The sequence below is a fragment of the Cydia splendana genome, chromosome 8 (genome assembly GCF_910591565.1).
Source record: "Cydia splendana chromosome 8, ilCydSple1.2, whole genome shotgun sequence".
In the NCBI taxonomy this organism is placed as follows: domain Eukaryota; kingdom Metazoa; phylum Arthropoda; class Insecta; order Lepidoptera; family Tortricidae; genus Cydia; species Cydia splendana.
The window spans coordinates 14319914-14334379 of NC_085967.1; the positions used below are offsets into that span (position 1 = coordinate 14319914).

General features: G+C 37.7%; 2 protein-coding genes and 1 long non-coding RNA gene across 3 annotated transcripts; 1 reads left to right on the plus strand and 2 right to left on the minus strand.

Annotated features, from left to right (window-relative positions):
• The first annotated feature begins 335 nt into the window (after positions 1–335).
• Positions 336–3548, plus strand: LOC134792888 (BTB/POZ domain-containing adapter for CUL3-mediated RhoA degradation protein 3). Its single transcript, XM_063764326.1, has 3 exons — positions 336–736; positions 1581–1840; positions 2670–3548. Exons 1-3 carry the CDS (start codon positions 571–573, stop codon positions 3120–3122), a joined length of 879 nt encoding a protein of 292 aa, XP_063620396.1. The 5' UTR covers positions 336–570; the 3' UTR covers positions 3123–3548.
• Positions 3549–4842: 1294 nt separating this feature from the next.
• LOC134792889 (uncharacterized) lies at positions 4843–7051 on the minus strand. The gene is made up of 2 exons (XR_010144479.1): positions 5200–7051; positions 4843–5116 (listed from the first exon to the last, which is right to left on the minus strand). It is a non-coding gene; the product is annotated as an uncharacterized LOC134792889 (long non-coding RNA).
• A 4562-nt stretch (positions 7052–11613) lies between these two features.
• On the minus strand, positions 11614–14182 carry LOC134792890 (INO80 complex subunit B). Its single transcript, XM_063764327.1, has 3 exons — positions 14017–14182; positions 13587–13942; positions 11614–12163 (listed from the first exon to the last, which is right to left on the minus strand). Exons 1-3 carry the CDS (start codon positions 14066–14068, stop codon positions 11621–11623), a joined length of 951 nt encoding a protein of 316 aa, XP_063620397.1. The 5' UTR covers positions 14069–14182; the 3' UTR covers positions 11614–11620.
• Between the last annotated feature and the right edge of the window lie 284 nt (positions 14183–14466).

The following is a 14466-nucleotide window of genomic DNA, read 5'->3' on the forward strand; positions in this document are numbered from 1 at the left end:
TTGTGTTGCCAGTTTAAATAATTAGTTAAATTTCCGGGTAATGTGGGTTACTCAAGGTCATCAAGGACGTCATTTTGCAAAGCATAAATATCTTAGAAGTTATAGTTATAAATATGTATCTTTTAATTTTGTACATCCTTTGATATCAAATATCTCATTGCAAATAAATGGACGGTAAAGTGGCTCTTGATAAAAACATTTTTTTTTACATTAGCTACCTTTGTAAATTCGTTCATAAACAACGAGAGTTGTTGAAATAACAATAGACAAGATAAACCACTTAAATGTCAAAGTGATAGCATAGATTTTATGTACCTACAAATTTATTAAATATTAAATATATTAATTTAAAATAACTCTAAACTGCGCTTGATTTTGTCAAATAGATACCTAAATGGGCTTTTTATCGTAAAACAGTTAACATATTGTTAGTGCTATTATGACCGCGTAGACTATTTCATCAAGTACTTAGGAGTTCAGGACAACTCCTAAAATTGCTCGGCATTTTGCGACCTGAAGATTTGAAATCGTTTCGCTTTGTCTCCGCTGGATACTGACCCGACGGCAAATATGTCGGGTGACCACAAAACCTTGATAAAAGGGAGCCCATCCCAATACGTGAAACTAAATGTGGGCGGGACGTTATTTTATACCACCATCGGAACCCTCACGAAGAGTGATAACATGCTCAGAACTATGTTCAGTGGCAGGATGGAAGTGCTTACTGACTCGGAGGGTAAGTAAATTATTGTATTAGCAAAAAAATCAATTTAATAATCAAATAAACTGACTGTAACTATTATAAAGCTAAGGCTGTAAATGGCCTACATTAGTCATAGTAAATATGCCTATAATTGTGAGTATCGCCTATTTATGTTAGTTATGTCATTACAAAAATCGGAATGTGATTTTAGCTCTACCATTTGATGCCAGATTATCTGCTTATTTGGAAAATTAAGAATTCAATTTTCACCCATATACCTAGTAATACTGTTCAGAATTGCTTTTTGTATTAGATCAAAGCAGAAAAGCGTATAATTTATTGCATTCTCTGCGAGCAACCCGCCAGATGGGTTCTGTGTTTGTGACTGTGTTAAAAGTCCTTACCTAGCAAAGCTACTGTCAGAATGCTTTATTGGACTACAAAAATAGAAACCGGCCAAGTGCGAGTCGGACTCGCGCGCGAAGGGTTTCGTACCATTACGCAAAAAACTACAAAAAATCACGTTTGTTGTATGGAAGCCCCACTTAAATATTTATTTTATTTTGTTTTTAGTATTTGTTGTTATAGCGGCAACAGATATACATTATCTGTGAAAATTTCAACTGTCTAGCTATCACCGTTCTCGATTTACAGCCTGGTGACAGACAGACAGACAGACGGACAGCAGAGTATAAGTAATAGGGTCCTGTTTTTAACCTTAGGGTATAGAACCCTAAAAAAGGTTATATTTATTGAATTCTAAGAACCTAAAACAATTTTAGTGCCAGAACAAACATTACTATCCATTTTAGTTTTTGTTGGAATAAATACCAATCCAATATGAATCAAAATTAACCTTTAACACTTTATTTTGTAGGCTGGATATTGATTGACCGCTGCGGGAAGCATTTCGGTACAATACTGAATTACCTGCGCGACGGCACTGTGGCGCTGCCAGACAGCTACCGGGAGATCATGGAGCTTCTGGCCGAAGCTAAGTACTTCCTCATTGAAGAGCTGACCGAGTCCTGCCAGCAAGCATTGCAGAAGAAAGAAAGAGAGGCTGAACCTATATGCAGAGTGCCCCTCATCACATCCCACAAGGAGGAGCAGCTTCTTATCATGTCTACTTCTAAGGTACGTAGAATCTGTGACATGAACCTACCGCAAAAAAGTCACAGCTATGGAATCGAAGTTACACTCTCTTTTCTAAAACATTTATATATATCTGATCTGATGTCAGGTACTCATTTTCGTTGCTAAAAATTGTAGGTAACTTTAGTAACTTTGATTGTATGGGAGCGCTATTTTAAACTAGGGTGACCAGAGTGAACACAACATATTGGCTTTGTTGTTTCCATTTCTGATTCTGACTACATAAGTGACCTAATATAAATTACTCATACTGTTATTCATGAAATCAAATAAAGAAATGTCGAGCCAAACTGAGAATCAATTCTAGCCCCATAATCAATCAGGCTTATGCCTCACAACTCTTTAAAAGTAATAATTTTATTTAACTCTTTCAATACCACGCCTACCCTGCGCGGCGTATCATCGTGCACCTTGTCGGAATGCACGAAGGTTGATATTGGGCTGTAGCCGCGCGCGTCTGTTGACGTCTTTGGGCGTCCGCTGGCTGGCGCGGTTGCACGGAGCGGTTTAGCGAAAAATAGTATGAACAACGCTAACTGGCGCGGACGCGTGCGACGCATTTTATCTACAAAGGCGCCCGCGTGCGTGCGCCCGCTCCATGCACCCGCGCCAGCTAGCGGACGGCCTTAGGTGGTCATCTGTACATAAACAGGGTTTGACTCGCCCAAAGCATCGTGGCCGCTCGTACTTTATCCATAAGTAGTCGAGGCACAGTCTTCAGAGCTGATTTGCGCGGGTATTTCTTTGCGGCGCTCATTCTGTGTGAATATGAAAATGTATAAGCTAATATTGTTTCCTCTTGTTCTTCCAGCCTGTTGTGAAGCTACTAATTAATCGTCATAACAACAAGTACTCCTACACAAATACGTCTGACGATAACCTGCTGAAGAACATTGAACTGTTCGACAAACTCTCACTACGATTTAGTGGAAGAGTGCTCTTCATCAAAGATGTCATCGGCTCTAACGAAATATGCTGCTGGTCATTCTTCGGACACGGCAAGAAATGTGCCGAGGTGTGCTGCACATCCATTGTCTATGCAACTGATAAGAAGCACACAAAAGTAGAGTTCCCGGAGGCTAGGATTTATGAGGAATCTCTTGGCATTTTGTTGTATGAGAGCCGGAATGGGCCTGATCAGGACTTGATACAAGCGACGTCGTCGCGGGGCGCGGTCGGCGGCCTGTCGTGCACCAGCGACGAGGAGGAAGAGCGCTCCGGACTCGCGCGACTCAGATCAAATAAGCAGAATAATCAATCTTAGCGGTTACAGTCGGGCTTGGCGCGCCTTCGTAGCTCTAAACGGACGAATGTCTGATACCAAGCCGGTTTCTTCTTGCCCTTTTGCTGGCTGCCGTGCTTTGGTCTTTAGGAAGCTGTAAGCTGCGCCCGTCCTACGGGCCCTTTCTACACCTTGTGAGCTCTCTTTGAGATGTGAATGCAGAAGGAATGAAAGCAAAAGAGGCAATTTTATATTCCAAATAAACTGGCAATTATTTGATGGACAACTTTCTGTGTCTACATGTCTTTGTGTTTAGTGAATATAAAGTATAAAGAAATAGTATGTGTTATGAAGAAATAGTGCAAAATGTGACAGACTATTATAATTATTGTAAAGTCCAAACATAAATAGTGTAATGAAATGTCCAAGTATACGATTTTAAATAATTATAGTATGAACTGTATGTAACTTTTGTTGGATGCTTTAGTGTGCATGTTTGCTGTATTGTAATGAAATATTTTCCCTTTCACTGTAGGTGTTTTAAAGATGTCATATGTCTAGGTGTGATGCCTTATTTGATTATTTGACCCAGCAAAAAGGATGGGTGTACCGCTGTAAACGATTACTTGTAGATGGTTTACTATTTTAACTAATGACATTGTAAAACATGTCACAACAATGTGTATAAAGAGTTCCACGATTCCGTTGCCAAAAACCCGCTCCTGTCAGTGGTTACACTCTATTTTTAAAACGACATGCTTAATTACATGAAAATTGGCATGAATATTTACGTAACATACTACTAGTCTAGTATCGTTATTGTTGCTTAAAAAATCATAATTGTTAAACAAAGAAAATAGAGTGAAAGATTTCTATGCATAACATCTCTTTCCGCCTTATTCATAAACGCGTTACAAACCTCAATTAGCTAATAATCGTTTGTCCTTATCCGTAATTATGACTTATGTATGTGTAAGAAAGGGATAAAAAATAAATTTAACTAAATCAGGCCCGTAAAGTTTTATGAATTACAATTTTTAGCAACAACACTATTTCAGGATATCGTTTTAAAATGAGTGCGTAACTTCTATTGTATGACGTGGCTAGGTTCGTTTGACTCTAAAGTCGCCTTTACATTGGTTAGACTGCTACATTCAACAGTCGTCAAATGTAAACGCGCCCTTATGGTAAGAGCCCTCTTTCCATACTTTAGCGTGTTTTGAGCATCGGCGTCAGTCAGCTATGAAAAATGGCGTCGCTGCGCAGTTGCGCCAACGTCGCGTTGTGCAGCAGCCATAGAGTTGACTAGACGCCGACGACGCTCGCGAGACGCTAGTGTGGGGCGTCTCTGAATTCTAAAGCCCCGATCTGATCGAGTTGGCTCGCTCGGTCGGTATCCATTGCGCGCGGCTGCCTCGCGAGCCATTGTTCGATAGTTTGCCGCGCGATATGGAGACGGGGCTTAATAGTTGTCATCAAGTTTACAGTCAACTTCAGATACATTTGACCATACTTGTACAGAAGCATGAAATATGTTGTACAAGCAATGTTCTACATACCACAACAGTATAAATTATATGTTAAGCTTAATTGTCACTTACACAGCTCAAATGTATTGCCAAATGGATGTTTAGAAAATAAGGTCATATTCCTGAATTTACTTAGCAACAGCTCACAACTGCACCCAAATGTTTGTAAGAAAGTTTATACAAGCAAGATCAATAAAAACTGGTAATTTCGTATAGAAATTCAGTGCAAAATATTTTTACTTGTGCACTGCAAACTTGCCAGCCAATATAAATAGTTGACACGATCACATTAGATTCTATTCACAAAAGTGTGACAGTGCCAGTGATTACTAATTAGTTGTAATATAATATTTGACAATGTTATACCATCCTAAGGCACAATGTTATGGAATAAATACCAACATTACATAGTCTAGTCGATTTATGTTTCATGTTCTAAAAAGATTTATTAAATAATTAATGTCATAAGTCATTTTTAGAATGCACGCCCTTCCATAGTACAGTTAGCTGCAGAGAGCGGTGACCCCCTCCCTGCAAAGAAACTTCTATGCAGGGGGGTCACCTCTCTCTGCAGCTGACTATACCTCTACATCTATAGTAATGTTTTGAACACACGCAAACACAAAAAGAGTTAATAATTTTGCACTGTGGGATGTGTCTATAAAATTATATTTGGGTGTTTAGGCGTAGATACAATATGGTAGGGGCGCGCACTTTAAAACTGGTTTATCCCTACCTTATGGATGTTTTATAGACACAGTGTAAAATCCCTCATGAAAATGGCCAATTTGTTTTTCAGCCCAATGGTGTGAAATATTAATCTAAAAATTCTCTTACTTGGATCTAGAATTAGAATTTTAAAGTGGGTTACACAATAAATTCATTCATAGAATCGGACTTTTCAGTCGAAAGGTCGCTTTATTGGTCTGTTGTCAGTAAGGGAAGTGATTATCTAATTAGTCTTCATGCCTATTAGTGTTAACAAAATAGTTGTGAATACTAGAAGAGGTATAGAGTCTAGGAAAATGTGTCTCTAATTTGTCACTGGACGGCCCCTTGCTATGCGGTAGGTAGTTCTGGTTGTCAAAAGTTGATGCTTGAGAGGTCTAATACCATTAAACATGGCGCCATCTAGTTCTGCTGTAAAACTCGGGGCACAATTTTTTCTTAGACTCCTCACCTCTTTTACAGTCAATAACTTTCTGGTCTTAATCGAAAAAGTGGTAACTTTTTAGGCTGAAAGGGTCAGTTTCTATCAAAATAATGAAAGCTTTTATTCTGTAACTGTCCACACTTGTATAATCTATTGTAATTCCATTGGTGTACGTAAATTGAAGTATTGTATAAAATCTGTTCTATTTAAAAACCTATTTAATTTTTATGAAGTAATTATATGCTCACTATTTAGCTGTCTAACAGTTTTTTATTTGTTCTTAGGTTAATGTTTTATAGATTATTATGATATAAGCCATGGATGGGTCGTACGCCAATTTGGGGACATCTTACACAGATCGACCTAGCCCCAACCCCAAACAAAAGTGTAAAAAGCAAGAGTAATATAAGTAAAGAAAGACTGGTAACTCCATACATCAGTGTTCTTACCAAAACGCGCGTTATTTCGTAGTCAACATCTAGCGTCATGTAGTATCAGTACTGCTAGTTGACAATATATGTCCTGGCGAACGAAACTAATGCTTAACATTTTTCTAATATAACCGGATTTACTGGAAGTCTATTTTCAACCCCTTCTGCTTATAATATTAGTTGTAAATTGGTTTAGTAGTACATTTTTCGTCAGTAGCTACACTTGTGACATCTGGTGTCAAGTAGGGGTACTGAAGCGCGAAAGTTGGAAAGGTGATGTAAAGGCCCGTCTCGATATCGCGCGGCGGCCGCGCGAGTAATGTTCGACCGCGGCACACCTGTATTTTGGCTCGCGAGCCAATTTCGGCATCATCTTGAACTTATGCGCGGCGGCCGCGCGCGGCAGGCGATCCGACGATCGACCACATTATTTCACAAAAATTAATTATTCGGAACGAAGTCTAGCCAAATAGAAAAATGATCTGTTGCGATAATCACTACATTTACTGTTCAATAGAAACTGTTTGGACCCGGGTATGTCCTTAAACTACGTCCAAGACCACCGGTGGACGGGCAGCAGCGTCCCTCAAATTCGGTGTACTCGACTGCGATCGCCAACCCGCCTGCCAAGCGTGGCGATTATGGCATTCACCCCCCCAAATGGGGAGGCCTATGTTCAGCAGTGGACGTCTTATGGCTGAGATGATGATGATGATGATGAGAAACTGTTTAGTGCCGTATAATTTAATTAAAGTACGACACTTTTCATTATCCATGTAAGTATGCTGCCGCGCGAGCCAACTGAAATATATACACACCCGTCCCAACTGCGCGCGAACATTCCTTTGCCGCGCGTCGAAAAACCGACAATGAATGGTTCGTCGTGCGGCGCTGGCTCGCGAGCCAACTCGATCATTGGCTCGCGAGCCAGCCCGGTATACATTGCGCGCGGCTGCCGCGTGAGCTAATGTTCGATAGCTTGCCGCGCGATATGGAGACGGGGCTTAAGAGCCAACAGGAGTGGTCATTCCTCCATACAAACGTAGTCCTCGTTTTCCTCCGTGGTTTTTGAAGCTAGAGCAATGATTTTTTCAACACAGATTAATATTGTCAATATCTGTGTCGGACCGTTTTGCTTTTTTTGATATTTTTGTTTTTTAAGGCGCTAGAGCCCTTCAAAAACGGCCAAAATGGCCTAATAGACTATGCCGCAATGAGAGGCGTGGTATTCAAAACTGATATCAATTAGCCAAAAAAGCAAAACGGTCCGACACAGATAATTTCATAATCATTTAGATTTCCAAATTTGGTTACGATTGGTTAAGTTTTGGGGGAGGAAAAAGAGGACTACGAAACCTCGATTTTTGTCATTTTTACGCAGGATTTTTCGCCTCAGCTGCAGTTGTCCCTATCGCACTAATTTTAGGGGCGGAGTCAAGTTTCTAAATACGTACACAGCCAGAAAAGTGATGGGCAATAGTCGACATTTAATGTCGATAATCTAGTGATGTAAGAAGTTATCGATAAACCGTCTTGTGTGAAAATATCTAGATCCTAAGATACAAGGGGTTTTGGGTTGAGAGTAGGGAACACATTTTTGTAGTTATGATATACAATCTATTATGAACTTTTTGATTCTAATATTTCAAATTAGAAATCAAAATCAAAAATATTTTATTGCATGGTTAAAATGGGTTAACAAAATTTTTAGGTACCTACAGGCACGCTTCGTAATTGTCGAGCAATTTAGGGTCCTAGCTGAATTGGTTGTTCCATACTTACTCGTGCTCTATGGAATGTCCAATTTAGCTAGAACCCTAAATGGCTCAACAATCACGGAGCGTGACAGTACAAATGATTCATGTTCTGTATATCCTGCCCTACAATGGCGTTAATATTTGGTTGTCATATCTATACTTCGTTTTTAAGCATTATTGAAAAAAAAAATAGTAAATACTAATATTAACCACTAAGTACATAACTATTACAAAAAAAGCTAAATAATTATACGATTGCATGCTTAAAAAAGACACGTCACCTTCACTCTAATGCTAAACAAACGAAGAATAAGAACTAACAGCGATAAGACCGCCTGTTGCTACCTTTATCTACATTGTAAATCGGTTTTAGGGTTCCGTACCCAAAGGGTAAAACACGGGACCCTATTACTAAGATTCCGCTGTCCGTCCGTCCGTCGGTCACCAGGCTGTATCTCACGAACCGTGATAGCTAGACAGTTGAAATTTTCACAGATGATTTATTTCTGTTGCCGCTATAACAACAAATACTAAAAACAGGATAAAATAAAAATTTTAGTGGGGCCTCCCATACAACAAACGTGATTTTTGACCGAAGTTAAGCAACGTCGGGCGGGGTCAGTACTTGGATGGGTGACCGTTTTTATAAATAATGGTACGGAACCCTTCGTGTGCGAGTCCGACTTGCACTTCGCCGGTTTTTTTTAAATTTGTTTTTATGTTTGTGGTGTAATAAAGAATATTTTAGAGTCAGACCAAGAAAAGTCTACAGCAATTTTGATAGCACACGCAGTGCAAGTGTTATTTATATGTCATAATTTCATAGAAGCGACGTTTGAAATAATACTTGCACTGCGTGTTCTATCAAAATCGCTATAGATTTTTCTTGGCCTAACTCTACTTTAAATTACAAAGTAAGGCCTAAATTATAAAATAAGGCCCATCAATGTTTTTTTTTTGTGTTTATTAAACTTGATATTTTGTCTATAGTATTAGCGGACATGGCCTCAAAATTTAAACCCGCTTAAGAATCGGGCCTTATTTCGTGCATTATATACAATACTACCCATTTTTGTGTAGTCATTATTTATACTATAGAAGCATTGTTTCAGTAGCCAATTATTTAAACAGTATTTTTTTAAAGGGCAACGGTGGCAATATTTTAAGGTCTGGATAATAAGATACAGATCTTAATAAGGATATCAATGTAAGTGAATGTTACCATGACTACCAAACAAACAAATGTGATAGAATTTGCCAGCTGGCATTGTAACATTCAGACAGTTACCTATGTACCTAATCTGAAATATGAATAAATTAGTAATATTTTAAACAGGAAAGTAAACCGAATTTTGGCCTTTTGCTGGACACAATCACAATAGTAATTTGTTTTACAAGAGGGCAAAGTTTATCGCCACCGGTTGATGCATTTGCAGCACCAATGGTAGAAAATGCAAGCTCATCATCAACTGCATAATCGACGTTTGATATGACTATTGAATCCGAGCTTTTTGATCATGAATCATGATAAAACAAAATTTTAGAAGGTCGCAGAATAGTGGATTTAAAATATTTATTTTCTGTGATCTCAAATATCAGGCACGATCATACAAATTGTACATTTGCTGATCTTGCCTTTGTCATTGAAAGACGTAAGGGTTTACACAGAGAATATATATTTAAGTGTAATATGTGCAAAAAAAAGGAAACGATACACTCTGAAGACCCAAAAAGAAAATGTTAGTAAATACTGCTCCTCCCCATGGTTACTTGGTTCCTTATTCAACCTACCTGAAATTAAACGAGTAGGTTAGTAAATTATATCATTTTACATTATAAAGTTAAATGTTTAGGTATCTCAATCACTTACTCACTGGTGGACATGGACGCAAAATTTTTGCCCATCTACTTATACTATCTTATAAAAAATGAAATTTTGAAAGTTAGCACGCTTAAAGTTCGTTTTTAGGGTTCCGTACCTCAAAAGGAAAAAACGGAACCCTTATAGGATCACTCGTGCGTCTGTCTGTCTGTCCGTCTGTCACAGCCTATTTTCTCGGAAACTACTGGACCAATTAAGTTGAAATTTGGTACACATATGTAAATTAGTGACCTAAAGATGGAAATGTTTTTTTTTATAATTTTAAAATACATAGGTTCGAAGTTATTTAAGAAAACAGCCAAAAAATTACCATTCACCCCCTTTTATCTCCGAAACTACTGGGTCTAAAATATTGAAAAATACACAAAATAGTTCTTTACCTATAGATGACAGGAAAACCTATTAGAAATGTGCAGTCAAGCGTGAGTCGACTTATGTACGGAACCCTAGTTTTTGCATTAAGGTAACAGATTTTGACATGTCTTATTAAAAATTACCATTGAAAAATAAGTCATAGCAAATATGTTAGAATTATAAATCATATTAATCATATTAATGAGCAAGAGCACCCTAAACCGGCGAGCGTGTATGAGGAATGTTATGAATGTGAAGGAAGCGAAAGTGGTATGTCAGGATCGTAGCAAGTGGAAATCCGTGGTCTCTGCCTTCCCCTCCGGGAAATAGGCGTGATTGTATGTATGTATGTATGTATGTATTAATCATATACTTTTTTATATTCTTTTGCTTTCATAAGTAATATAAACTAATTTTTGAAAGCGTTTTTCAATAATTATTAATAAAAAGACACGTCATGATTGTTTACCTTCTTTCTAATGCTAAAAAATAACGAACTATAATAACCGGGCCTTATTTGGTACAGAACCTTGATTTGATAGGTACATCGGATATTCTGGGCCCCTGAGCTTGTTACGTAAAGGACAAAATGGTGACATGTGGTTAGAGCTGATACTGTTAAACTAGTGGTTCTGTGCGCTAAGTATAAAAAATAAGCTTCAGCGAACTCATTAAGCCTAGAAAAAACCCTACACCCTACTGCCACTTAAGTCAGTCTTGAGTCTTTGAATCAATTTCCGTAGTAGTACTAGTACTACTAAGGTACTAGGAGGTAATAAGGCCTATAGTAGGTATAATAAGGCCTACCTGAAAAATAATGTTCTTACAACAGTGTAACCGTGTTAGTTATTTGAGTAACATATATGTAAAGTGATACAATTAAAAGCTAACAGCAAACCAGTACATAAATTATATCTTATGTACTTCTTATGAATTACACTCTTATAAAGGTTTCGGCTAATTACGCTTAATTACTTGAATAATGGTAGATGAATTGCGTGCGGTCCAATAGGTAACCACAACTCACGGAGTCCAAAACAATAAGCTGATCAGCAAAGTCAAGTAAACAAAGCCAAGTCACAGTAGTAGAAAGATTATCGAGTTCCGTAAACGTAAGCCGGGTCAAAAAATTCAATCGCAACACAGTAAGTAATAAGTGAACGCCTCGTGGCAGTAACGCACGAAAAATAACATTGCAAATTGTCGGCAATGAGGCGCGCGCGGGTGCAAGCGTACGCATCTGTGTGCGTGCATTACACACACAAATACAGTCTCTCACGCCCCGTCAGAGCGACGGGTATATTCAGCTTGAAATCTCAAAATTGACTTTTAGCTCAGCTCCCGTTTCGTCTTAACAGGCAGGATGTTCCATCAAAATTATTGGGAACAAGAAAAAACTCAAGAACTAACTCTGAAACAGGTTAGGCCATTGTTTTAAATAGCTATAATGGTAAGATTTCTTTTGTAACATTCCAAGCTGCATAATGGAACTCCAGTTTTAGAACAATTATATTTCTTGATGTTCTCACACCCCTCGGCTCCACACCTGATGGGTTTAGGTGGCTCCCTTGGAGGCATCGCTTCAAGTGGAAAAGGTAGACCAGGCGGCAAAGACAATGATATTTCTGTTGCATTATTTTTATACATTATCATGGGCTCTTTACTCTTAGCAGGCTTTCCTTTTTGTGAATTTTTCAGGTTTTTGGAGTCCTGCTTTTTAAGTAGGCGATCCATTGTTTTCTTTTTATCCTTTTCACGTTTTTCATCAGCTAGTTGCTTGCGCTTTTGGGATTTGATGGCTGCCTTTTGTATGGCCTCTGCGGTCATGACCTTCTCCTTGTAACCGGAGGGCAGTGCGAGCAGCACTTCACCTCCTGGACTGGTGTCTTTGTCTGTCCCCCGTTCATACATAGCCCTCTGTCTAGCGGTCATCATTTTTGGGTCTTTTGGTTTGATTTTCTTCAGTTCCTCATCAACCTGTGAAACAAAAGCATAGCAACTTATAAATACACATTGACAGTCTATTTGTTAGTAGAAGCAGTGCCATGCAATAATTGCCTAGAATAGTCCCTGGTGTTCACTTAATTATACGGCAAATGATGATGATGGAATTTCCTTTTGCAGAGTTGCTCCTTTTGACTCACAGATTGATTTACGAAGGGGAGCCAAGAGCCAATCGAATTTTTGATGCAAAATTTTGACTTAAGGGGGGGTGCCCCCCGAAATTTGTAAAAAATAAAGTTTTGCTATGTGGTCAAGTTTGGTGTTATTTTCGTGTAACTCAAGGATGCTAAATTCGTTTCTGATATTTAATTTATAGGGTTTCATATAAATAAATTGAAAAAAATTCAAAATAAAATTTTTCTATTTTATTATATTTTGAATAAATGCCAAAATTTTTCTTATTTTTATATATACACAAAAAATAAAAATCATGAAAAAGCCCTACTATTCCTCGTTATAAAAAGTATACACATGGCATATTTATGTCCAAAAATATAGAGAAAAAAAAAATGAAATGTAGACCTACTTTCGACCACCAGCTCACTGAATAGTTAGTATACAAAGATATGAGTTACAGCTATGAGAATTACGGCGTTTGATGATGATGTGATACCCTTTAGCGGGTGCCTAACGGTCCATATAACAACTTTTGATATATTTTTAGTCAATATAACGATTGAGGGACATAATGCACTTTTGCTATAACAATACATGGTATATTCTTAGAGAGTCTAACTATCGTCAAGTATAATGAACTTGTAATATAACAACTTCTAATCTAACATCAACAGTGTATAATGTATATGTGATATAATTATGTTCGATATAACGCTCAGTTGGCATAATGTAGTACTGGTATAATTTGTAATATTAACTACTATTATAACAACCTACGTAATCGAACTTAAAGCAGGTCTCAGTTAGGTACGACGACGAGCGAAGCTAGGAGGAGTGTTAGGTAGAACTGCGACCCTACAGCAACCAGAACCGACTTTTTTTATTATTACCTCAACTTATTTTTATACATTTGAATACATTATACCATAAATACTTATAACAAATATTCATTATATCCAGTAAACGTTATATCGAATAGTTTTTATATCGATTAAACATTATACCCCATGAAAATAGTTATTTATTTGTTATATCAAAAGTTCATTATACCGCTTAAGTGATTATATACCATGAAATTATATCAAAAGTTGTTATATCTTTTGAAAAAATATCAAAAACTGTTATACGGATCATTACCCCACTAGGTTTTTTTGAAATGGGTATTTGATATCTCTACGGGAACTGCTAGCAAAATACTTTAATAAAAATTGTATTTATCTACAATAAGCATAAATGTGTACATTTGTAAGTATGTATGTGTAACTATAAAGATTTTTACCTCCTCTAGTTTTCCCGATTTAATAGCATCTAGCCATCGTTCCTCCTCACTCGATGTCCCGCTATCCCTGCCTTTTTTTTTCTTTTTAGGAACCACTTTAGGTGGAGTACTTGAAGATGATCCTGGCATGGATTTTCTTGAGTCAGAAGATGACTTCATGGTTTGTGCTTTTAGCAAATCTGCAGCGGATGTTCCCGGAAGGTCTCTACCGATCTTAATTTTAGACTTAAAAGACTTGTCCATAACATCTTCGTATGAGACGTCAATTGATGTATCACTGTCGAAATCATTTTCAAGTTTTCTTTTCTTGTGCTTCTTATGCTTGTGCTTTTTATGCTTTTTCTGCGGCGGTGTATCTGAAAATATCGCCTTATTTTATATGCTTTCAAACTAGGTACATGACAAATAAAGAAAACAAACAATGCTTTACCTATAACGATTTCATCTTCAGTAGTACTTTGTTCGCGTAATCTACGTACCATGGTTAATTTATTTTACTGCTGTAACTATACAGCGACTCGAATAGAGCTCTTAATAAAATAAATACACAGAAATTTATATTGCGTCGCGAGTCAATAAAAGACAAGCACAACAGTGTAGTGATTTAATACTCTTTGCAACAGTGAGTGACAGCACTGTCAAGTGTCAAATACAAATGTCAGTTATCTGAAGGTATATTCGAGTTAATGTTTTAACTGTGAATTTATACACAATAATGTCGTTCTTTCCTATACTACTCTTTGTTCTTAAGCCTTTATCTCAGTAGCTCCTAAAAGCCGCAACAGACGGGCGGACCGCGACGTTGCTCCGGTCTGAAGCCTATCGCCCGAGCGATAAAGAGATATTCTGATCGGACCAAGATTAATGTCCGGTACGCGCG